Source organism: Chlamydotis macqueenii, chromosome 17 (assembly GCF_036417535.1).
Source record: "Chlamydotis macqueenii isolate bChlMac1 chromosome 17, bChlMac1.mat, whole genome shotgun sequence".
In the NCBI taxonomy this organism is placed as follows: Eukaryota; Metazoa; Chordata; class Aves; order Otidiformes; family Otididae; genus Chlamydotis; species Chlamydotis macqueenii.
Window position 1 is genome coordinate 2,765,696 of NC_141572.1, and position 24,946 is coordinate 2,790,641.

Below are 24,946 nucleotides of genomic sequence, written 5' to 3' on the forward strand. Positions count from 1 at the left end.
AAAAAAAAAAAGATTTAGTATAAATTAAAAGGAGCACAAAATTTTGAATTTAGTTATTGTGAATAACAATTAAATTATAAATTATCAGTGAGGAATCTGACTTTTTCCTCCGACCCGTCAGTTAGCCACAAGCAGGCAGGCACAATAACGATGGACTGATGAATCAGTAATACAGCAAAAGCTGGTCTGAACAGGAAAGTCACCTAAGAAAGACTTGTTAGGGCAGCAGGTGTACACGCTCCCTGGATTTCGTTGTCTGCCACAAACCCGTCAATTGCCGTAGTACAACCGTTGTCTTCTCTGAAGGGACGTGTGCCACCAGGAGCACAGGTCTGTCCGCACAAGGGCAACAGCACTCAGCGATGCGCAGCTAGGCAGGCGCTTCACCGGCAGCCTCTCATTACAACGTTCCCATCTCAAGTGGCCTGCCCAGTAGGAATGGCAGGAATGGTATCCAGGCAAGAAGGAAAGCATACGTGATGGAGAAGGAAGAGGTTTCCAACTTGAGTCAAGAGCGGGATAACGCTGAAGCAGCCAGAAAACAAGACTTGATCAATATCCAGCACAAATATAAACCCAGGCTGATGCTGTTGCAGCAGTGGATTTCACCTCTTGACAATTAAGATTTGCATAGTACAGAATATCAGTAATAATAATAATCAATGATATTATCACTAATAACAATCAATAGTCTTACACAGTAGTATGATCTAGGACTTCAAGAAACACATGGCTATGTGTTTATATCAGACACCTCTTCCCCAAAAGGGAAGATTTCCAACCTTACTGCTGACAAAAATCTTTCAATATTTGAGGCACACCCACTCATCCATTTATCAAAAACTCTCATCAAAGAGCTGATGAAGGGTTTCATTAGCACCTGATGAGCTCGTTCAACACCAGAGGAAAGCATGAGAGGGATGATGTTGTCTAAGATTATGCTAGCCTCCAAGAAAAATGAAAGACATCCAAAAATAAACATGAATAGCTCCAAGGAGGAAGGACAAGAAGGCAGAGAAACCCAGCAATTTCAACTCTCTGTTTGCTGGGGACAACCAGGGACATCCTTGCGGCTGCAACATCAGACTAGAGGAGCATGGGCTGCTGACAGGGATAATACATTTCATCCTTATTCACCAATCTGTATTCCAGTGAACGAACAGAACCGCGTTACCACTTGCTGTCACCCAAGATGCACTGACTGAATCCAACCTCCAGATTCCAAATCCTGTCAGTAACAAAGCTCCTACGATCCAGTTACTGATGACTTTTTCAATGGCCGGCATGCCCAGCTGAGACAGTCTGCTGGAGAACCTGTCTGTACCGTTGGTTTCAAGAGGGTAATAAGCTCTGCAGTGCTACAAAGTACATCCAACACACTTACCGGAAAAGTTTCGAGATTTTAACAAGATAGGCTTAGTTTTCGCTTATCCTGGAGCCCAGAGAGAACATCACTTTCAGGCTGACACCCGCGCTCTCCCTCGCACCAGGGTGCCCGCTCCAGGGAACCGCAGGCTGACGCGAGTACGTGGAGACACTCGTCCGCAGGCGACAGCAGGTCCCGGCAGCTCTCCTTCCCCCGCGGCCGCTCGCCGCCCGCAGACCCCTCGGCGACTGCCCGGGCCGGCGGCCGGCCGAGCTCCCCGCCCGCAGGCAGCGCTGCGCCCCGGGGCCGGGCGGGCGGCACGGGCCCGCCGGCCGCGGCGGGGGCTCCAGGACGGCGGCGCCGCTCTCTGCCCGTCAAGGAAACCACAGCGAAGGGAGCCGAGCGCTCGGCTGCACCCGAGGCCCGGGGGCCCCGGAGCCCCGCCGGGCACTCGCCGACCGCCGCCGCTTGTCCCGGCACGCCCGAGGCCCGCCACCGCCCTGCCCCTCGCCTCGCGTCGCCGCCGGCCTCCAGCCCGCCGGCCGCGGGGCCTGCGCCCGCCCCGCGGGCTCCCCCTCCGGGCCCGGACAGGGGCCCGCCCGCGCCCCGCAACTTCCCTCCGACGCCCGCGCGCTGCGATCGTGCCCGGCCCTGCCCGGCGGCTCCTTCCCGCCTGCCCGGCCGCCTGGCGCCAGGCCAGGCCGCTCCCGCCGCCCCCCGCCCGGCAGCAACTCACCCGGGGAGGCTCCGCGTCCCGCTCCCGCCGCCGCTGCGCCCGGCCCCCCGCTACGGCCCCCGGCGGGGCGGGCGGCGGCGCCTGTTGCTCCATCGCGCTCCGGCGGCTACTCCTCCTCCTCGGGGGGCCGCCGCCGCCGCCCCCCGCCGGGCCGATCCCCCCTCCGGCCGCCCGGCCCACGGCGCCACGTTCTGGGCCCGGCTCCGAGGGAACCGCTCTGCCCCCGGCCCCGCCCCCGGGGCTGGGCTCCGGTCGGACCCCGGACGCCCCCCGCCCGACGGCGCCAGGCCCGCTCCGGCGCGGCCCTGCGCCGGACGTCCTGCGGCTGCAGCTCGGCCTTCCCGAGCCGGCGGTGGCCCCCCCTCCCCTCCGCCCGAGGCAGGTCGTTCCTCCGTGCCCCGCTCCCGCCAAGGCAGCCCGCGCCTCTGCTCTGCCGCAGGGCCGGGCACTCGCGGGGCTGGGGGCGAGGCCGGCCTGCACCGGGAGCACAAGAAGAGAAGGCAGCCCGCCTCTTCAGCCGAGCCGCCGCGAACACTTCCAAACCCCATCTTCACGGAGAACACAGCTCCAAAATCGCTGGGTCGCCACAAAGGTGGAAGACCAGCTCCGGAGGCGGCAGCAGCCGCTTGAGAGAGCGTGGGGTTCGGGCGGTGACACTGGTCACCGACGGCAGTGCCCGTACCAGGCACAGCTGGGCTCATCCTTTGCCTTCTCATCACATTCGTACGACTGGCTTCCACGGAAGCCTTCCAAAAGCTGTAGACCCACACCTGTTGAAATGAACAGGCAAGCAGATCATGCAGGCAAGCAGACTCTCGTGCTGTGAATAATACATGATAAAGAAATAATGATTTCTTGTCCAAGTGAAAAATGGATGCCATTATACCTTAGTGGAATTTGGTAACATCTCCCACACTTACTCTTTCATGCAAAAAAAAAAAAAAAAAAAAAGTGAGTTTGAAACTCCAGAAAGCTTTCTGCAATAAAACTATGAACAGCCTTGGCTCAAAGGTTTGACTTCAAATGAGTGAGATAAAAATTAAGATTTCATTAGAAAGCAGGTTTTAGTCAGGACTCGGGGAAAGGATCCAAGGAAAACAGTTAAAAAAATAGTGGGATATAAAAAAGATGGGAGAATAGAAATAGAAAACTTCTATAGTTTATCTAAACACCAATTACTGTTAAGTTGCAGTGTAAGTAGTAACTAGTGAATTATATTCTCCTCTGTAATGATGCAGGTCTTTTTTAAAATCACAGTAACCAAATGCCAAAGGTATTGGCTTTTCCAGTACACCAGATCAGAAACCTAGTGATGATTCTTTTCTCTAGCAAATGGCAGTTGAGTATTCCCTTTTACTTCAGATGAGCTACAGTAAGCACCAGAACTCCCTGAAGATGTGCCAATCAATCACACACGTGCACCAGAAAGAAATGTCATTAGAGGACAGACATGCATTTTGTCTGTTTTGTTACTCCTGGGTATCTGGAGTGGATTTGAACCGGTGGTATGTTTTGCATCCAGATGCCCATGGATGTTCCTCCATATGGTTTATAAAGAAAAATATGAATGTACAAGAATTGACATTTTATCATTAGCAATGATTAATATTAAATATCTCAAAACACACAAGATCTCTGCAATAGGCACATATGGGAAAACCTGACTCATTAATGTCTTAATTCCTAGTTGACATTGGTTTATTTAATAATGCAATAGACATTATTCTTTCTACATCAATTTACAGTAAATGCCTTTAACCAGGAGATGCACACTTCAGAAGAAGGTTACTAAATTGCTCCTTCTTATTCAATAATGAAATTAATATCCTTTAGCAAGAGGCACACAGTTCAAAATTTTCACTTAACAGATAAGCAAATTAAAAACTGTTGCTCTCTCAGTTCAATTTCTAGTTCTTCTCTGGCAGGAACTTACACTTCTTCCTTACATCACTTGTTACCATGTTCTCTCCTGCACAGTCCATCCTCAGGAAAATAAACATAGTACACTCTTTTTCAAGAAGAGACTGGTTAGAAACTACATGCAGATGATAGCTTTTGCTTTGACAGTCTATCAGCCACTTCCCAGATCACAACACTGTTGAGTCTGCCACTACTTAGCATTTAGCTTTATCTGAAGTCCAGAGCGCCTCAAGCTCCATCAGTAGTCTTACATCAAAACTGGATATTGTTAAGTGCCCTCAGAAGCCTGCGGGCACGTAATGCTATGTCTCAGGCAAAAGCTCAGCAAACTTAGTATTCCTTTTTCATCTGTGAGGACTAAGCGTTATTTCCATGCCTCACCTAGAAACCGGAACACAAGAAACAAAGAGCGTAGGTGGTGATGAAGCTAGCCTAAAAAATTTTAAGAAGAGTATCAGAAAAATTCAGGAACTGAGTCAGACAGCAGGATGAAATGGAACATGACTATTTGTGTAGATTCTCATGCATACACAGCAGTCACTTCAGTCTTACAAAGTTATTTTTATTTAGCAATTGCATCTTCAACTGTTACTCCATTATTAAGATTTTTCTTTAATAAAAATTCTGCTTTCCATAAAAAAAAGCTATAATTAACAAAAGTGACTTTTTTTTTTTTTCACCTAATTTTCTGAAATGATGTAGAAGGAACAGCACGCTTAGAAGAGCCAGATTCCTCTTCGTTTTCATGGAGGCGCTTTCTTGTTGTGGTTGGCTAAAAGAAAGATACAGCAGGGTGGCTGCATGAGATCAGGTAAGACAGAGCCTAACTGTTTTGCTTGCTACCAAATTACAGATGTTGGATAAAGTCATCTTCCTGTGACCAAAAAAGCAGCATGACTAACAAATGTTTCTCTACCAAGACCTAATTATATGTGATTCTTCACATATAAGAGACTGTCCCCAGCTTTCATTAAATAATAAGCATCGAGTAAAGAATGTCACAATACCACTTCTAAACTTACACTAACATGAGAATTTTTCTTGAATACTAAACATTCGTGATTTGGATCCATCAAAACATATATGTTCAACAATTTAATTTTAACTGTATGAATAATCCTTTAAAGCCTAGGAGACTGTTTCTATACATTTAAACAAAGTGTTTTGCCAAAAGTCCATTGCTTCTATTCAGAATAGCAGACTGCTACAAACAATCAAAATGCAAATTTCTCGAAGTTCTCAAAATTAAATTTCTTATTATGGATTGCTTCAAAATCTAGTTTCTCTATACATCAAGTTTCAATCTTCAAGTAATGTTACACATACCATTTTTGATGTTTGCGGTGGATTCATATTGGCACGTGTCTGAGCAAGTAGCTGTTGAAATGTACTCTTCATGTCCTCATCCTGTGAAAAAAAGGTGTAACTTTAAGTAACATATGGACTATTCAAGGGAAAAGCCTACATTTTGGCTAATGAAATGGATCAGCAATTAAAAAAATTAATGTATAAAGGAGAAAAGGAAGTTCCCTCACTTCCCCCTAAATAAACACCTTCCTAATATGGCTTTACCGAGAGCAAGTCTTGCCTGATCAACCCAGTGGCCTTCTAGAACGGAGTGACTACACCAGTGGACAAGGGAAGAGCTACGGAGGTTGTCTATCTGGAATTTTGTAAGGCCTTTGACACGGTTCCCCACATCCTTGCTCTAAACCAGAGAGATATGGATTTGATGGATGGCCTATCTGATGGATAAGGAATTGGCTGGATGGTTGCATCCAGAGAGTAGTGGTCAACAACTCAATGTCTGGATGGAGATCAGTGATGAGTGGTGTCCCACAGGGATCCAAACTGGGACCAGGACTGTTTACTATCTTCAGCAATGACATAGACAGTGGAATTGAGTGCACTGTCAGCAAGTTTGCAGATGACACCAAGCTAACCAGTGCAGTTGACATGCCTGAGGAAGAGGATGCTATGCAAAAGGACCTGGACAAGCCCTGCAGAAAAGGACTTGGGAGTACTGGTGGATGAAACACTGGACACAAGCCAGCAATGTCTGCTCGCAGCCTAGGCAGCCAACTGGGCTGCATCAGAAGCAGCGTGGCCAGCAGGTCGAGGGAGGGGATTCTCCCCCTCTACTCTGCTCTCATGAGACCCTCCCTGCAGTAATGCATCCAGCTCTGGAGCCCTCAGCACAGGAAATAAATGGTCCTGTTGGTGTGAGTCCAGAGGAGGCCACAAAAACAATCAGAGGGCTGGAGCCCCTCTCCTGTGAGGACAGGACAAGAGAATTGGGGTTGTTTAGCTTGGAGAAGAAAAGGCTCCCGGGGAGACCTTACTGCAGCCTTTCAAGGGGGCTTATGAGAAAGATGGGGACAGACTTTTTAATAGGGCCTCTACCAACAGTACAAAGGGTAATAGTTTTAAACTAAAAGAGGGCAGATTCAGACTAGATATAAGGAAGAAATGTTTTGCCATGAGGGTGGTGAGGCACTGGAACAGGTTGCCCAGAAAGGTGCTAGATGCCCTCTCCCTGGAAGTGTTCAAGGCCAGGTTGGTCGGGGCTCTGAGCAACCTGGCTGGAGATGTCCCTGCTCCTTGCAGTGGGGCTGGACTGGATGGGCTTTAAAGGTACCTTCCAACCCAAACCATCACTCTTAGTGATTCTGATACGCCCCACAGTAGATTTTGAGTAGATGGTTTATGTACAGTGCTGGTAAGAAAAAACAGTTCTATTTCATTCTACAAAGAAACATTTTCCCCCCAATAACTACTTAGCTAATACTAATCAAGCTAAAACTGAACTTCTAGTTATCATTCAACAAAGTATAACAACGTTGAAAGAACAGAACACACAGACTAGGAGTTTGTGCAGGTAATTCATGAGTCAGCCTTATCAGAAGAGGCCTCATCAGGACTTGGGGCCTGATTTCACCAAAACAGCATTAATCACTCTTGGAGACCAAGTATTTTCCTTACAGTCTTACCTTCTGTTCTCACAACAACTTCTCTTTCTAAACAGTGTATTTTGATTTCCACTAGCTTAGTCTCATCAGTATCCCAAATTTGAGTCGTTTTCATTACCCCCCGCCCCAATGCCAAAGCAAACCTGTTGTACACAGTAGGTAGAGAAGAACCAGCTAAAACACTCATACCCTAAAAAAAAAAAAAAACCCAAACAAAAAAACCCACAACAAACAAACAAAATCCCAAACCCACACACCAAACTTTCAAACAAAACATTATCTTAAAAAGCACCCCACAGTTATTCTTAACATAAGTAAGTCCATAGAACATATTAAAGGTTATAAATGGAAACATCTGGAAAGCAAGTCTCTTCAGACTTTGGGCAAGCATTTTGCTGAAGTGAAGCTTCTCTTCTGAGAGCCCAAATGATTATCAACAAATATTATATTATTCATAGAGCATTCATCTCTCTAGAGAAGTTCACTGTATAGTACAGTTAGTTCATTCTCTCTTTATCCAAAGCGGTAAGCCAGAAGCTGCCATTAGCGGAGGGAAAGTGTCCGGGAGACATGCACTGTGAAAGAAGTGGACTTAGCCTCAACTGTGCATACGCAGCCCTGGCTGCAGAAGCATTAAGAGGAGGGAAGGACAGCCCAGAGGAGGGAAGGGCAGCAGAGATCTTCTGTTAAGAGAAGCTAGTTTAGCAGAAAGCCAGGCACATTTCAAGAGAAAAAGCTAGCATGTAACCTCATTCTGGTTCAGCTGCCAGTGACTGGGGTGCTCTTGGCATGTGCTGGGCAACGACAGGGAACAGGAAATCAGTGCAAACAAGACATTCAGTTGACACAGTACACTCTCTGTTTTAAAAAGAAAATCTCATTCTCTAGTTTCAGCAACTTCTCCTGCAGGAACTTTATTAGAATGGGTTGCTACGGATTACCTGTAAACTCTAAATCAGACCTTCGCACCTAAAATCAGGTCTTTAAGCCTTTCCCAGGACTAAATAAGGTATGCTGCTCACAGTGATTTAATACAGGTCATTTCCTTTGGCTGAGCTTTGAGCAGTGACTGTGTGTTCACCAAGTGAACAATTGATTTAGAACCAAAACCAGACATTTATTTTAAACAATTTACTGAAGCCAACAGGTTGTATAATTTTGTTGCATGATCACAGCAAAGACTAGGAACTCAAAGAGAAGTGAATGGGACATTCACTGATAGAAGCAATTAGACATAAGGACCATTGAGTTCATAAGGATTTCAAATGTTTTAACTGGGTTTTTTCGGACGAAGGCAGGGGAGGGGATTCTTTTTCTAAGCTATGGAGTATTGCAATATCTCTTTTTTTGGTTTAAATACGTTCTTAAGCACTAAAATAGGCTTTGATGTGAACATCCAGTCAATTTTATATAGACTTGTGACTTGTCTCTTTTTTCCAGTGTCACCTGTTTTGACAGTGGCTACATTTGAGTTGATGGGTAAGATAAGAAAATATTTTTTCCATTTATGGAACACTTGAGTTTTTCCTTCAGCATGCAACCAAACTGATCTTGTCCCTTTCAAAAGATCCCAGTGAAGTTTTCAGAGGCAGAAATAGCAACTGATTGATTATATGCCTTTGACAAATGTTTTATTAAGTACCTCGTAAATACAGGCAAAGACATCTCCACTGAGTTAGGTTTAAGCAGCCCACTACGTTTTAAAGTTTTAGATTTACGCAAACAATGGAGTAAACAACACAGGTATTAAAAAAACTAATTTAAAAGCACTGCTGGTTTAAATAAAGCTCTAGAAATTAAGTTTTGTTTAGAGAACACACTTACTTTTAATAACTGAAAAATTCCCCAGTGGACCCAAAAACATTAGAGAGAGCTAACAGGCATTAGGTGCATCTGTTTGTTTCTTCCATACTAACTTTTAAAGACAATACTTACAGACAACACAAGAGGGAGTGGTGAGCCAGTAACTCCTCCTCACTACTTACAGTAACAGGACTCAAGGAGCACTTTTGGTGGTAGTATTCAAGGTGTGTGATATCTAGAACTGAACATATTGGACGTTGGCCTTCCAAGCATCACCTATAAACAACTGATACTCTTAGTAACAACAGCCCATGAAGGGAAACAGTTTAAAGAACGGCACCTGAACACTAGATGACATTTGGATTTGTGGGTATGATGTTTTCTGAAACTTTCTGTCCCGTCTTCAAAATTAAACATCAGAGTAAGAGGTGTCCCTAAAAGGAATATATAATCAAGATGCTAACAATTTGAGTTTACATACCAAAATATCTCAAATTCTTAGCTTGTCTAAATCACTGTCGTATATTTCCCCTTTCCCATTAGGCATACCAGTGATCCTTAACATCAGCGTAGCATAATTTATCAATAACATGTCCTGCTCAGTATTACAATCTAAATGTAAGAATCTACAGCTGATTAACTCACTGTAGAAGTTACAAACAAAACTACAGTAGTAAAAACCAGGAATGCCAGGAAGAATTTTCTGATGCCCAGCAGTATAATTAGGACAAGTTAACAACTTGAAAACCAGTCATCGAAATCCATTTTCTGTCTCAGGAAGCTGCCAGCTACTGAGCACTGAGTGATACTCTGCTGCTTCCACCATGCTTCTTATGCTCTTTACCTAGGCGTCTGAAACCAGACACTGTTTCTAGCGAGGGAATATGAATAGCATTATGCTCAGCATGAGTGCCTACTGTGAAAACCTACTGTGTGGCTCAGAGGTAGGCTGCGTGACTTTCTTCAGCCTCCTCAAGCAAAAATATCCAGGAAAGCTCATAGGCTCAGAGGTCATCTCTAGAGTGCCAAAATTAATAAGAGACCACCTAAAGGCCACCTCTCAAAAACCTAACTAGACTGTAACAGGAGGCAGGGAAACCAACACATCCTACTCAGAGGGTTCCCAAACCAGTGACACATTCATACTCATCATAGTAAGAACACAGTAGTCCTGGACACTTGCCAGAAACAAACTCTGCAGGAGTCTGCACCGTCTGCCCAGACAAACAAGATGAGGAAGTGAGACTCTGTTACAATGCTCAAAAGAGGAGGTCCATCCTATCAGAAACACAGACTTGGTCTCTGAAAAACACATCTTGATTCTCAGATGTTAAAGAGTTCTGAGAGGAAATGTCTCAAAAAGGATGCAGAAGCTGCTGGTTGTATTGAAAGAAGGTATTCAGCAGAACATTCCATGCCTTTTTTGCAGCCCTCTCTGCAGGGACTAAAAATTTGAAAGTACAGGCTACCTACAGATACAGACCGGGCTTTATTTTCTGAGAAAAAAAATCCAGAGATTCAATATTTTCCATTAAATTCAGAGTAGGTCATGGAGGAATACAAAAGGTGTTGAAGCAGGACCAGCTTAATACCACTATCCTTTAACAAAAATCAAGCTAGAGAAGCCTATCAACATCTGCTGTTGAGCTGGCTCCACAACTTCCAGCAGAAGCCAACTGGCTGGTGAGAAAGAATTAGTGACAGAAAAGCTGGCATTAAATAGAGCAACAGACTTGCAACTTGCTGGATGGCATGGCAGACAAGTAGAAGGAACTGTACCTATCACTTGTGCTCAGCCACTAATCTACATTGCTGACCCAGGCAGATATTTGCAAGCTCTACCTATTCCAGGTCTTCTTGAGCAGAGACAGGAGGAGCTTATTCTTGGTATTTACCATTAGGACCACTGAAGTCATGAGACCAAGAGAACAAAAAGTTCTCCTATACAAGTTCTTATGGCTGTTGCCAAGGGTCCCAACACAGTTAGCAATAAGACACGTTCCAGCATGGGTCAAGCTGCATCAGGAGGTAATCAAACTGGTCAAGCCTGAGAAACGTCCTTCGCCTGTGCAGAGAAGGTACACAAAGTCACGTGAGCTGCGGTATTAGGCCACAAAGACAATGTATTATCAAGATAGTAAAAAGAAAAGGCAACAGGCATTAAACTAAGGATAATATGGCCACTTTGGAGAAGAGAGGAAGTTACTGATGCCTCTTTCTCTCTGGCAGAAGAGTGTGTGATGTGGCAAGGTAAAACCTACATATGGAGACCACACGACAAGGTGGAGGGCAAAGGAGAAGTCAAATTAAAAGGAAAATCCAGCAAAGACATGTTTTGGGTGGGAAAAGGCACTGAACAGCATCAGGCAAGGCTACACGACTACAAACAGCAGCAACAAGAACTGAACGACTGAGAGAGTACACCATGCTGTAAAAGCAGCAATAGGAAGGGGTAAGAGCTATCAAAGGCTTTGCCAGGGACAGGGGCCAAGAAAATAAACACATTGAAAAACAACAGGACATCTAGTTGCCATTGCAAGAGGAAAAGACAAGGAGAACGGGAAAGTAAGAAAATCTGTATGCTGCAGAAAAAGCATTTGTCTGTTGGGAGAGTGAAAAAGCAACTCTGTTCTGTATGCTGCCAGAAAGAGAGGGCTCCATCCTACAAAGGCTTTGATACACAACAAGGTGCTGCAAGATCATCTTATTTCCAACAGAGGCACATAGAGGCAGTCTGTTCAAGATGCTCACTCTGTTTGGTTTACAGTTGTCCAACAGGAAAGTGTTGGCTACAGTATCTGGGCTAATGGGATCCTGCAGGTTGGGATCTGATGGCTTCTCTTCCTACATGCCACTGACAATGGCAGTAAAACAAACAATTCCCAAACATATGGCCTTTTCTTTCTCTCTCCTTTCTGTAAGTAGGCAGCTAGATCTCTCCAGTCTTACAGAGCCAGCAGACACTGCATAGCCAGCTGGCAGGCAGGCGGCAGTGCGTGCCCATGAGAAGCACCAAATGACAGTTGCTCCTCTGCTGGCTACTGTCAGAGAAATCCTAGGGACAGGCAGACTTAAGCTCTGACTTAAGATAACAGTTGTTAGTCCCATGAAGCTAAAGAATTGCAGCTCTCATTGGCCATTGTTGTATCCCTTTTATGGTATTCTCCATAGAAGCTGGATCAGGCATGCATTACACCTCCGGTGACCAGAGTAGTCAGGGTTCTCCTGCTTCCTTGCAGAAGCAAATTACATTGTATCCACAAAACCTCACAATATTCAGACTTTGAATTTACATCCAGAAGTTATCCCCAGAACAACCCAGCTTTGCCATACTTCAGTTAAAACCCAGTTCCTACCTGAAGCCAAGGATGCTCTAAGGCTTCCTCTGTTGTAAGACGTCTGCTTGGATCCACTACTAACAGCTTCTTCACAAGATCCAGAGCTGAGATAATAAAACGAGTTGGTTGGCATATGATCAACAAATTCATTACCTGAAAATAAGTTCTGCAATATCCATACACCAAAGATACATGCAACAATGTGTCTTACAACACTTCAGAACAATGCCCAAAAATATCGTCTGGGCAGAATACTTTTCTTTTTTTCTATGCATAGGGAGGGCTGCAGACTCTAATCGTATTTCCTTCACAGGCACATGATTCAACACTTGTTAGTATACCAAAATTACCAGTAGATACACTGAGCATGTCCACAGTTTATGTTCTGAGCATGCACAGGAAGTTCAGCACTTTCCTAAAGCTTCAGTATTACTGTGGACAAGCAAAGACAGCTTAATTTAGTTTCCTGGTTTGCGGAAACTAAAATGTGTATGTTTGACATACACATGTATGCTCAAAATAATAATACAAACTTTATTTTCTTAGGAAACTGCTTAACAGACATGGTGAAAAATATGGCATTTATGTCATATTTTATGACTCAAAATCTACCACAAAGGAATTTTGGCAAGATGTACTTTTCATAGCATCTGATTATTCTGTTATACATACCATTAGAACTATGTATGATCTTAACATAATTTGCATTCATATATCTGTCTGACTTATTGTTGAATAAGCTTCAAATAATTCAGGAAGGAGTTATATTTGGCAAGTTTAGCAGACAAAGTATGATCACATCATTTATTAGAAATTCCTCTGTGCATACAAAGGCGTATTCCAAGGCAACTACTACAATTATTTTGTCCATATAAAATGTCCCGAAGAAGAAAAGTATGCAGACAGTAGCTATCACTTTCGTTTGCCATGCAAAAACTTCATTAGTTTTGCAGACTACTTAGCTTAGAGTGGGCCAAACTTAACAGCTGATTCCTCAAAAGCGGCTGGTATTTTAAGCTCAAAGATTGGTACCGTGAAATTACTCTTAATTTTTCTCTCTAGGAATTATAACTCATACCCCTTAAATTCCTGGCATTTTTGGTTCAACACTTGAGGAATCTTTAAGCAAGGCAGAAGTTTAATAAAGTCAGAAGAAAAAGTGAAAAGATTAAAATTAGGTGTATGTGCCCACAAACACTATACTTCTGTATTTAATAAAGCTAAATATTACTAAGAAATATTTTCAATGAAAATGTATCTGCTCTTTCTAATGCTTCAACTTTGAATTTAAAAAAAAAAAAAAAAAACAAAAAAACCCAAAACATGTTTAAAAGACTAGCTTAAAAATTAAACATATTAACATGCAATGTGCCATACAGCTGAAAGGATGTTAAAGGAAAGCAAAAACTGCAAGAAAAAAGCTAGATATTCTGTTACCCATTCTAATGGAGTCATACCCATGTCTGATACATGCTTCCATTCTTTTGAAATGAACGTGTATTCTCCACGAGTGATTTGATCTTTCAGAGACAGCTGAGCATTTTGCTCATTAAATGGTGGATATCCACACAAGCTATATAAAAGAACAAAACAAGTTAAATAACACAGATTTTGTCACAAAGAATGGAACACTAAAATCACATATTTTAAAGCATCTACCTTCACAGAGTCTTTTACACATAGTTTTAAACACACTTTCACTTCCTAATAAAGATACTGAAGTTGCCAAGTCTTGAGCCACGTATGTCAATGACTGCCCAATGAAGGTATCATCTACACAATATCTTACCATACAAAAAGAATAACTCCCAAACTCCAGCAGTCCACAGCTCGGCTGTATCCAGCAGTTCCAAGTGAATTTAGAACCTCAGGAGCAAGGTACGTGGGAGTACCACATAATGTTTTCATAAGAGAAGTTTCTCCAAGAATCTTGGATTGTCCAAAATCTGTAATCTTGTATTTAAAAATGGTAACACCATATGACATATTAGGATTGATCGTACTAGAACATATCATATTGTCAATATACATCAGGAGGTAACACTAAGTTTCTTCTTTCCAAGACGCTTCCAGTACCTGACTATGAACAAAATTTAGCCCAAGCATATTAATTAGTCAGTGAGAACAGGAAAGGAGTAGCAAGGAGAAATGTGACAGAGGAGCACGCTGTACACTAGCAAGAAGTACTCTCAGATTTGGATGTAAATGGACAATCACAAAATAAAGGGATTGTAGCTTATTAGAAGAGATTGCTTGAAAAATAAGCAGTTTAGCATGCAAATCTATCCAATGCTTTATTTGGGGAAAAAACCCCCAACCAACCACACAAAACACATTCACAAAAACCCCCCAACCCTAACCCCCTAAAAAAAAAAAAAAAAATCTCCAAATAACAACAAAAAACCTGACACCATACAGCCTGGATATTTGTGGAAATGCTGTCTGTAATTCACTAATTTAGATTTTATTGGGGAAAAAAAAAAAAAAAGTATTGATATTTGAAGTTGTGTACTCAACTAAGTGCTATATAAACACAACATTTCTCAGTTGCTCTTAGATTAGCACATGGTTTGAAGTATCCACAAGAGTAAAATTAAACTTATGAAAAAACACCTCAGTTTTAAATTACTTCATAGTTTGTATGACTAATTCTATTTTTTTTTTCGCTATATTTAACTAAATATTGAGGTGAACGAGAAGGAATACTCCCAAATTTCTAAATGAACAAGAAGAAATGTAAGTTTCCTTACCTTTATAAGACATATCTCTTCAGAAGATGACAGTAGCACATTCTCTGGCTTTAGATCTCGGTGTATAATTCCATTGTCATGAAGATACTAGATACATAAAAATATACAATCAAAGGAAAAGAGACTATTAACTTTTTTTAAACGTAAGCTTCCCAATTTTTCACATAGCAATGGCAAGATAACTGAAATGTTGTGTAAGAGGCATGCGTGCATTTAAAGCTACACAGCTTATGACTCTCTTGTCTTAAAAAAACAAACAAACCCAAAAAAAACAACCAAACAAAAAAACAACCCCAAAAACCCACCTTAGAAACCATTATGCGTCAAATGTCAAATCACAAAGCACAGTATGTAGATCTGGCAACGTGTTCCATTTTTCCCATTTGCTGGAAAGCTATACTTCTTTCTTCATCTCAGTAAAAGCAACAGAACTAAGGAAGATCAAAGTTCTATGTTGCCTTTGTAGGAATTCTTGTTTCCTATCTTTCTGCCTTTTCTTTTAGGCATATGTCATATGATAGACATATCATAGATCATACTCTCTTAAATGCAAACTGAAATGTGGACTTGTAAAGACACTTATGTTCACCATGCCACAACAGTCCACACGCTTGTGAGTAATAGTAGATAGATTTTAAAAACACCTCAGTCATCCAAGAGCTGAAGGCTGAAAAGGGGTTCAAAAACCTGGTGATAAAACCAGGAAAAATGAGTGAGGAGGAGATAAAAGATCAACATTAAATTAAATATACAAAAGATTCTGGAAAAAGTTACTTCCTTGAGGCAAGTGTAGAATTGTTCCCTTATGTGTAGTTCTGAAGTCTACAGGCAAGTCTACTATCCAGTTTTATACTGGCTCCGAATCTGAGAACAGACGTCTAGCTTCATTAGGAGAACGTCTGACAGCAAGCAAGAACCAAAGCTCAGTCATAACTGACGGATAATAAGATACAGTGAAGTCTGTGTTAAACCCAGGAACAACGTTGATTCTAACTGGCAGTCCAAAATACGTACTAGACATGTCTTCACATTTACACTGAAGGGAATCTTTTCTTTGTTATATCTGAAGACACAGTATCATTATGAAGTAGAAGGTAATGATGTCACTTTTATTATTTGAGCGGCTGTCACAAAAATGAGAATTGGGGAAAAAAAAATACAGTAGTTTACTCATTAATGCAGAAAGTAATTCTAAGCTTATTATTTATTAATACCTACTGCAGAACAACTATTAAGTTTCTATTTTTGGCAGTTGCAAGATATTAAAATTCAGTCAAAAGACAAAAGGAAAAGAGCTGGTCTGAAAGTATATTCAGGTACAGACAATTAAGTTTGATGTAGAAAACAATCTTGCAGAAGTTATTAATGAAATATGCTTACCATTTAATTAATTTAGAGGAAATTTATCTAAGGACTCAATTTGCAGTATTTGAGATCTGTTAAAGTAGTCTTAATCTGTTGTCTACTGAACTGAAATGCTTATTCAGGAGTGCACAGTAAAGAATCCGATCATAAATTTTTTTGATACACTGATGACTCTGCCCACACAGTACTAAAAGTCTCACAATCCTGCCCTCAGTGACAGTCCTGCCATCAGTGAGCACAGCCTGTGTTATTACTTTAGTCCCAAGTTTTAATAAGTTAAGAGTGTTTTAACATACTTCTGCTGCACTGAAGTAAAGAATCTCGTTAAACCAGCTTGTTAACAGTGCTGTGCTGATTGCTTGCACAGGTTTCAGAAGTGACAAATGACAGAAAAATTGATCTCACTGACATTAATATGCATAACCATGTTTTTTCTAGGTAGAATTCATGACTATGTACCTTTACAGCTAGCAGCATCTGATAAAAATACAACTTGCAGGTAGCTTCTTTCATCTTGATTGGCCTTGACACTCTGTCATACAATTCTCCTCCTTCCATCCTAACACAAATGCAGGTAACAAGTCAATATATTACGTCCAAAAGATTCATCTTCTTAGACAAGACTGACACCAAACATTTGGCTAGTGTGGCTACAGAGAAGGAACATATTTCTGAAAGTGAGTGAGCAACATCCTAAATACAGCACATGCACTGCTGAATTAGGCCCAATCTCCTGAGTCTTCACTGGGAGTTGTTACAAGATTTTTGATCAGCCTCCTCTTACAAGCTCAAAATCAAAAAAGTAGCAGCAATCTGCAACAGCAGTATAGTGGGCAAGTATCCAGGCACTAAGTGCTTTCAAAGCATAGAAGGATTACTCTCCTGGGTATCCAACTTCCTAATTTCACAGAGGTTTCAGAGAACAGCGGAGGCCAGCAAAAGAAAAACAAAAACAAGCCACACAACCTCCCCAAAAAACCCCCAGAGCTCAGAACTATACACATTCTTTGTTGCTATGAAAAACATTTCATTTTATGCATTTACTTTCAAGTAAGTTACTTACAGTTCCAAAACAATGTAGTAATCCTCTGCTTCAAAGAAGTTTTTGATCTTGATTAAGCAAGGCTAATAAAAAAGGGAACACAAACGGGGACACATAAAGAAAGTAGAATCATTTGTAAAAACTATCATTTTCAACAGTTTATCACCCTAAAGTTCCTATTTCAGTATGATTTCAGCCACGCCAGTTAAACTAACGCTTAACGCAACCGACTAGTGCCCCAGGCTTTGGCAAACACTTAGTATTCAATTCTGTTGTCTTCTCCCCCTACCTCCACACACAAACACATCCAATTCTTGCAGTGACTACAGCTCAACAAGTATCCTTATTTTTTCCAGTTGTGATTTATCAATATTGTCTTTATATGCAACAGTACATTGAGAAGAAAGGGAAAGTTCATCAAGCTAGGCGAACTTTCTACCTAACAAAAGTAAAAGAAACGCCTTTCGTGGGGCAGCAAGGGCAGGGGTGTGCAGGGGAAAAGGAGGATACAAATTCAAAAAATTGCCAGTGGAATCTAATCTTTATATTCAGTTATCTGGCAGTATTTACAAAAACACGCATCAAGGAAAGATTTCTACAGCAGTGGTTCAGGTTGAAACTTCTTCTGTGAAGTTTCTTCTCAAACTTACATCTCAATTATTTAAGTTTTTAAAACCTCAAATCTGCAAAGACATAGTATGCTCAAAAGAAGAAAAAAAAAGTGTTCAATAAATTTATTTACAAGAAAAATTATCTGCATACTTTAACATACTTTCTGAACAGATAAAGTTGATCTTTAGTTACTACACTAAGGTCCGTGAACTACAGAAGCACAGCAGGCAGCAAAAAGGAATTTAAAAAGTATAGTAACACTCACATGATCTATTTTCTTCAAAATTTCGATTTCTGTATTGATATTAAAAGCTGGGTTCTATTAAAAGAATCAAATATATTGGGTAAGACAGTGCTGTTCTGGAATAAGACACATCAGAAATACAAGACAGTACCAGAAAAGCCATCATCTCACATCCCTTGCTACTTTAAGCAATCATAACATATATTATTTTCCCATAAACTGATCAGGTGCCTTCAGTGAATTAAATTAACAGTCTGCTTTCACTACCTGTAGCAAGATATCGCTCCAGACATGCTATTTGACTGCAGGTTAGAAATCTCCATCTGATTTCCAAACTAAAAAAAAAAAAAATCTTGGCAAGCATATATCGATATTGTCCTTTAAACAGCTACCCTCCCTCCAAGATGCCATACAGGCTAACCCTAAAATTAAATGCTACCCTCTCCTAGTCTTCATTTTGCAAGATGATATGAACAGATTCTTTTAATTTGTGGCTTAGGCTCTACTCATTAAATCAACCCAGCAGGTTTTTTATTTCTGCTCTTCTTGCAATCCAAATCAATCATCTTTGAACACGCATGATCAAATCTGTATACAAGATTTCAGATGCAGTCCTATCTCTGTTTTGTACAAAGGTATTTCTTAATAATTATAATTTGTAACAGTATTTCTTAATCTTTATTAGAAAGGTTCCAAAATTGCATTTTGCAATTTTCAATCACATTGATGTCACATATTCCTCTGCGAATAACTGTATCAACCTCCTCCTCTGAACTAGGAAAAGCATAGATAACAGCAAAAATTGTTGCTGATCTTCAAGTATACAATCCTGTACTATTAAACATTATCTAACTTCTAGTAGTCCAGCACAAAAAAAATATGAGTTCTTCATACAGGATACTGCAATCTTTCTTTCTGTCAACAGAGACTTCGGGTCAGTGCCAAAGATTTGACAGCGTACATTCCCACTTTTTGTGCCATAATGTCAAGACAAATTCTCAAAACTTCCACTAGTAATTAATTCTGCTCCCACTGAAGCCTCTTGGCATCCTTTCCTCAGCCAGCTACCCTTCCACCTTAGAATTTTTGTGTTTACAAAAATATTTTCCAGATCAAGCAGTAGTTTCCTATACAGATTCTGTATACTGTATCTGTGCACTGAAGTCCATTTTCTCATCAAGGAAATTAATAAGGTTAATCCAACTTTAACTTCAGTAAATCCACAGCAGTACAACTTACACAACTCCTTCTATACACTTTTGCCTCTAATTGTATTTTTCTGCAAAGTTTATCCTGTACCCTTATATAAAATTAACATTAGAGTAATGGATACAAAGTTGCTTGAATCTTTCTCATTTTGGAGTAAAGCCACTTGGCTTGTTCTTCAAATCCAGGCTTCTGCTACGAGTCTAGACACAGGAAAAGCCCTTCGCAAAAGGCTTCACACAACTTTATTAGAAAGTATTACGATGGAGAATCCAACAAAATTAGCAGAGTCTGTAAATTTCTGGTCAGACTGCTCATTATGATGTGCCTATCTGATCCGGTTTAGGAGATAAACCTCACAAGACTCCCCATTACCCTTTCTATACACCACATTAACAAACAGTTCTAAATTCTTAACGTAATGAAATGTGGTCAACGAGTAAAAGCAAGCATTTTCTACAGAATTCCATAGATTCTGTAAGATCACAAGGCATTTTGAAATTACATACAGAAGACGTTAAGTAAGAAAACCCTCTTTAGTTGAAGAGAGCTGAGGAGTCAAAGAGGTTATCAAATATTCCTGGACCGCAGCAAGATACCCAAAAGACAGTGAAAAAAATCAAAAAATACTTACTGCCTCTCTAACACCACTTGCCATAAACTTCCGTTTATTGATTATCTTTACCGCAACTTTGTTACAAGTGCTCTTCTCAAATGCCAGTTTGACTTCCCCACAGGCACCACTAACATAAAAGCACAGCTATGTTAATGCTTACAAATACTTTTCAAGAATCTGCATAACAAGTACAGACAAATTAAATTAAAGCACTGGATTACAACAATTTGACGCTGCTGCTTTCTAACTTTCTGAATATGGCATCTTGTCAAAACTTTCTCAGAAAGCATTCAACAGTCAGGAAGTCTATTCAAATAGCAAGTCACATCCAAGGGCCACTCATTCGAAAATGCAGGAGTAGATAACTCCTGGCAGGGGGGTTGGACTGGGTGGGCTTTAATGGTCCCTTCCAACCCAAACCATTCTGTCATTCTAAATACCTTAAGCGACTAATCTGCTCGTACAAAGGGTACCAGTGAAAATCAAGGACAAGCTCTGCCAGTATTTCCGTCACACAAATGCATTTAAGAGAAGAGAACGTAGTGAAGTTCAAAATCGGACTGCGCAAATCTGAAGAACAGGTATGGCAACGCTTTTATTTTTACTAAGTAACAACTATATTACAAAATAAATCCTTGTATTTTGCACTTGGATTTGCTTCCACTTAACCGTTCTCCTCTGAATTCTGCACTGACCATCTTTTTCCAAAAGTGAAAAAATAGCCTCCACTTAAGATAGCCTTTCTCCTTTTTCCTGAAAACAGTTGTTTCCCCTTCTGTCTGAAGGCCTGAACAGTGATGTTACAGAAAGCTATATTCTGGCATAAAGCTCTTCCTTCTACTTCCAGTAACTGACTAAATTTATATATTAAGTTTAAAAATTTTTAAGAATCTACAGACTTTATTTTCTTCTAGAGAAAGAAACAACTGGGTTTCCTAATTAATGGCAGTTTATAAAAGCCAAGCCTATTATAGGAATAAAGCCAAAATTCCTGTTTAAACTGTTGTAAGGAACAGGTTTACTACGGTGTTATAATTCTTCTTTTTTTTTTTTTTTAAACAGCAGCTCTGTTAACACTTGTAGTAATTCCAGCACAAGGTACGTAACAAAATTAATGCCTAATATTGCAGAAAGAAGGATCCTTACCTTCCCAAAGTCTTTGACATGATATATTTCTCTCTGAATTCTCTAGGAAACATCAACTGATCATCCACCATAAGATCAGAAAATACAAACACTAGGAAGATGAGTGGAGATCATTTCCTGTTATTAGCTTTAAAATTGTTATAATGAACAACTATGCTTCCCAAGCTTTTATAGTCAACAACACAACTAAGAAAATGCTGTCTGCTAGAAGAAAAAACATAAATATATTAATAAGTTAATTGATGCTATAAATGACATCACCTATGGATTAGCAAGGTGATCTTATTACTGAAAACTGAGATCTTTGGTATTTACTCACAACAGCACTTAATCAATTAACACTACTTTTAAGGACAAAATAGGCAAGAGTTTCAACGTCACAGCAGGGAACAAAGAGAACTGACAATCATAAAGACAGCATCTTAGAGGAAAAGCAAAGACAAAAAAATAAACCCCAACCCTGCTAATTTTTAAGTGAGTTTTTTAATTATTATGCAGCATCTGGTAAGTACTTGGGCTTTTTTTTTTTTTTTCCCCAACTTCCCTTGAATAGTCTGCTTCCCCTGTTCCCACCACTACATACACAGCTACTGAAGCACAAAAGTGTTTCAGAAATAGGAAAACAACTATAAAAGCTGATACTCTAGTAGGGTGGTTCCAAATGCAGCTTCTTTTAAATTTTATTTCTAAGGTTGAGGTAGATACGGGTAATTTTTATGTAAGTACTAAAACATCAATTTATAGCTGTATTTTAACAGCACTCATGAAGAAGCTCAGCTTGCAAAAAACATATTCAAATCACTGCAGAAACAACCTCTTGGTCAACACATGAAGAATCTGCTTATGTTGTACTATATTTTACCCTTATTAGTCTGTACAGACAGTGCAATTTCAGAGTTGTGAGTCAGCGGAAGCCTTTTCCCTTTTCCAACGAGCTCTCTATTAACAAAAGTTCCATTTGCACTGTGGTCTTCAATGTAGGCAACATAGGAATTTTTTGGACCCATTTCCTTAAAGAGAAAAAAAAAAAAAACAAAAACCAAAAAAACATGGGAAAGCTAACAGGAGGGAAAAAAATTACTGTAAAGACATGACAGACTATAGAAATTTACTACCGTTGGCTCAGGAAACCAGACTACTGAGGTTATTCCATAAACTGGGTTAACGAAGTATTGCCAAGAATCTTGTTAAAGGAGTCAACACTGAAGGTACTTAAACTTTGATTTCTTTAGGATCCACCCCCACCAAAGTCAATCTTTTTCAATTATGTCAAGATAGAAAGAGACTGTTAACTTTTTTAGCACCTACCCTGAAAATTCGGAAATGCTTCTTGCTATAGTTCTGATAGAAGCCAGTCTCTGACAATCCTAGCTTAGAAAAACTATAATCACAGCTTTTGTCTCTTCCAAACCAGTATTCATCATTCACGCAGTCTGTAGAGGAGTAGAACGTAAAGCAGAGAGAGCACACAAAATTGCAAATCGTAGCGAGTAGGCTAACAAAGACAAGATTTATACTACACCATCACGTTCATTTGTCTTAATTCAGACGAAGCACCATGCACTATCAACATCTTGTAAAATATTTTAATAATTTTATCCTCTTTAGTAATAGCAGAGTTTTCAGTTCACCTTCAGCAACACAGAGACACTCATATGATATATAAACAAAATAAATAAATGAAGCAAGCAACAAAGAACATGAATACCTCAGAACACCTCTAGGTCTATGGAAGCTGTGTATCTGGGTAGTCAGTATAAACGCTGGAGTGCAGTACGGAATGAAACAGTATTGCAAAAGTTGCAAGCTTGTACTTAAACTTGTTTGTACTTAATTTGAAAATGAAAAGACACTGCTCTCTACCAAGCTGCTCAAAACTTTTCTGAGGTACTACAAATGAATCAAGAGGCTTATTATAGTATGTACATACCACAGTTGCTGAAACCTTTTCCAAGTGCAAAGAGTCGACCCCAAGGCTGAGGAACAAGCTCTTCAGATTCCTGGTCTTCGGGGATCGGTGGAAGCTCCTGAGTGGGAACAGTGTCCAAAGAACTGAGGGTCCCAGAACTGGAGGAAGACTGACTCTGTGACCCACTGGAAGAGGAACTGGTACCACTCTGTGACTGCTGGGCACCTTGGGACTGCTGCGCTTCGCTTCCAGTCTCTCGAGACATGTTGGCTTCAAAAAGAACATTTGAAAAAATCAATTACTACAGCAAAGCAATATTGACAAACACACCCCACGCTATTAATATCCACGTCTATTCTCAGGATTCAAATAAGTAAGACTTTCAACCGAAGTGTGCAAGTATGGATTATATGTAAATCCCCGAGAATTTTGCAAACTATGTTTTGGTTTTTTTTAAAAAAAAAAAAAAAAGAATGTGGTTCTCCCTCTACTCGTTCTAAAACGACAGTTAAATCTTATTCCAAGATTTTTACTTGAGCTCTTCAGGACTCACACCTTATTTCACAAATGCACGTGCAGCACTCTCTGACGACGCATCTCCACACAAAGCAGCAACTGTCTCAGCTCCCCAAACACAAAGGGAAAAACTGAAAAAGGAAAAATAAGAACTATAAAATGAAGTACTTTTTCTTGATGCTGAAAGTGCCCAACAGATATATCACACAGGAAGCAAATTTGGTGTTTGGGGCAAATATTCCTTTAATAGAAGTCATACCTCACAAATTTTCACGTACGTCTTCCACGCAGGTTCTACTCAGCAATTTTATTTATAAACCAGACAGGCCTACAGCAAATTACTGTACAGAACTCGGCCACACTCAAAGATACCAGCAGCCGCTACCGGACAGCGGGAAGAGGCAACAAACGGCACCCCCGCGCCCGCGAAGGCCGGGGAGCGTACGGCCGCGCCCGCTCCCCGCCCGAGACAGGGCAGCCGCCAGCCAGCGCAGCGCTGCCCGCCTTCCTCCAGCGGCGCCCGCGGGCTGCGCAGCCTTCCCGGGGTCACCGCACCCTCGGGGAGCGCCTGCGCTTAGCCGCCCGCCTGCTGTCCCGGTTTCCCGGTGCAGCTCGCTTTCCAAGCTGGCTGCCACCCCGCCCAGCGCGTACCGCGGACCGACTTACACCTGCGCACCGGCTCGGCCACACCGCGCCGCCAGCCACAAACCACCCCAGCGCCCCGGCTGCTCTCTGCGCCGCTCTTTTCGGCTCGGCCACACCGCGCCGGCCAGGCCCGCCAGCCCCCGCGGACGCAGCCCCGGGCTGCCCCGCCGGCAGCGGGGAGTCACTCTCCGGGACGTTCAGGCGGCCGAGCCGCGCCGACGGCGGACGCTCCGCATCTACGGGCAACGGCGCGGCGGGCGGGAGCGGGAAGCCCGGGGCGCGGAACTGCCTGAAGCCTTTCTGCCGGCGCCCTCCCCGCCGCACCGGTACCGATACCAGCGCTGCGGGCGGGGGGGCGGGGCCCGACTGAGCCCGGACTGCATGCGCGGGGCGCGCGCCGCCCCCAGCGCCCCCTGCCGCCCGGCGAAGCTGGCACGCCTCACACCGCTTCCCCGCCCCCGGCAGCGCCCCCTGCCGTCCCGCCTGAGCACGCAACCCTGCCCCCGGCGGCGCCGCGCGGCCTAGCGGGCTGCACGATCCTCCCAGGAACGGCGGCAGAGGGCAGCCCGTGAGGGGCCGGCACCTGCGGGGCCGGGCGCGGGGGAGGCGCCCGAGAACCAACCGGGCTGGGAGCAGCAGCCGGAGGCGGGGGACCGAACTCACGGGTGGCGGAACCCGCGCCGCTCGCCTCGCGGAGCCGGTGCCGCGTTACTCAGTGCGCACGCGCCCCGCCTCACCACGCGCTGAGCCAATCAGGGCGCGG

The 24,946-nt window shown here is 42.3% G+C and overlaps 2 protein-coding genes across 7 annotated transcripts in view; both read right to left on the reverse strand.

Annotated features, from left to right (window-relative positions):
* TTC28 (tetratricopeptide repeat domain 28) overlaps positions 1 to 1,513 on the reverse strand; it is a 166,027-nt gene extending 164,514 nt beyond the window's left edge. The window contains exon 1 of the mRNA XM_086761125.1: positions 1,385 to 1,513. The gene's annotated coding sequence lies outside the window, so the exon portion shown is untranslated. The remainder of the gene's footprint in view (positions 1 to 1,384) is intronic.
* A 3,050-nt stretch (positions 1,514 to 4,563) lies between these two features.
* Positions 4,564 to 24,879, reverse strand: CHEK2 (checkpoint kinase 2). Of its 6 annotated transcripts, XR_015260482.1 has the most exons (18): positions 24,205 to 24,474; positions 23,578 to 23,669; positions 23,044 to 23,292; positions 22,422 to 22,546; positions 21,976 to 22,123; positions 21,114 to 21,204; positions 19,986 to 20,094; positions 18,167 to 18,220; positions 17,311 to 17,372; positions 16,707 to 16,806; positions 14,883 to 14,969; positions 13,922 to 14,085; positions 13,590 to 13,705; positions 12,151 to 12,236; positions 8,927 to 9,035; positions 7,740 to 7,785; positions 5,349 to 5,429; positions 4,758 to 4,794 (listed from the first exon to the last, which is right to left on the reverse strand). XR_015260482.1 is itself a non-coding variant. In XM_086761882.1 (16 exons), exons 3-16 carry the CDS (start codon positions 23,285 to 23,287, stop codon positions 4,699 to 4,701), a joined length of 1,563 nt encoding a protein of 520 aa, XP_086618008.1. In that variant the 5' UTR covers positions 23,288 to 23,292; positions 23,578 to 23,669; positions 24,847 to 24,879; the 3' UTR covers positions 4,564 to 4,698. The 6 variants fall into 6 exon arrangements, 2 of the variants coding, with proteins under 2 accessions (XP_086618008.1, XP_086618007.1); XR_015260481.1 differs by lacking the exon at positions 7,740 to 7,785 and having other exon boundaries at positions 4,770 to 4,794; XR_015260484.1 differs by lacking the exon at positions 7,740 to 7,785 and having other exon boundaries at positions 4,770 to 4,794; positions 13,570 to 13,705.
* Between the last annotated feature and the right edge of the window lie 67 nt (positions 24,880 to 24,946).

Coding starts and splice junctions, on each gene's coding strand:
- CHEK2 (XM_086761882.1), bottom strand. CDS start 23,287: ATGTCTCGAGAGACTGGAAGCGAAGCGCAGCAGTCCCAAGGTGCCCAG. Junction 12,237..13,589: donor GAAGCATGTATCAGACATGG/GTATGACTCCAT, acceptor TTATTATCTCAG/CTCTGGATCTTGTGAAGAAG. Junction 4,795..5,348: donor CACCGCAAACATCAAAAATG/GTATGTGTAACA, acceptor TCTTTCTTTTAG/CCAACCACAACAAGAAAGCG.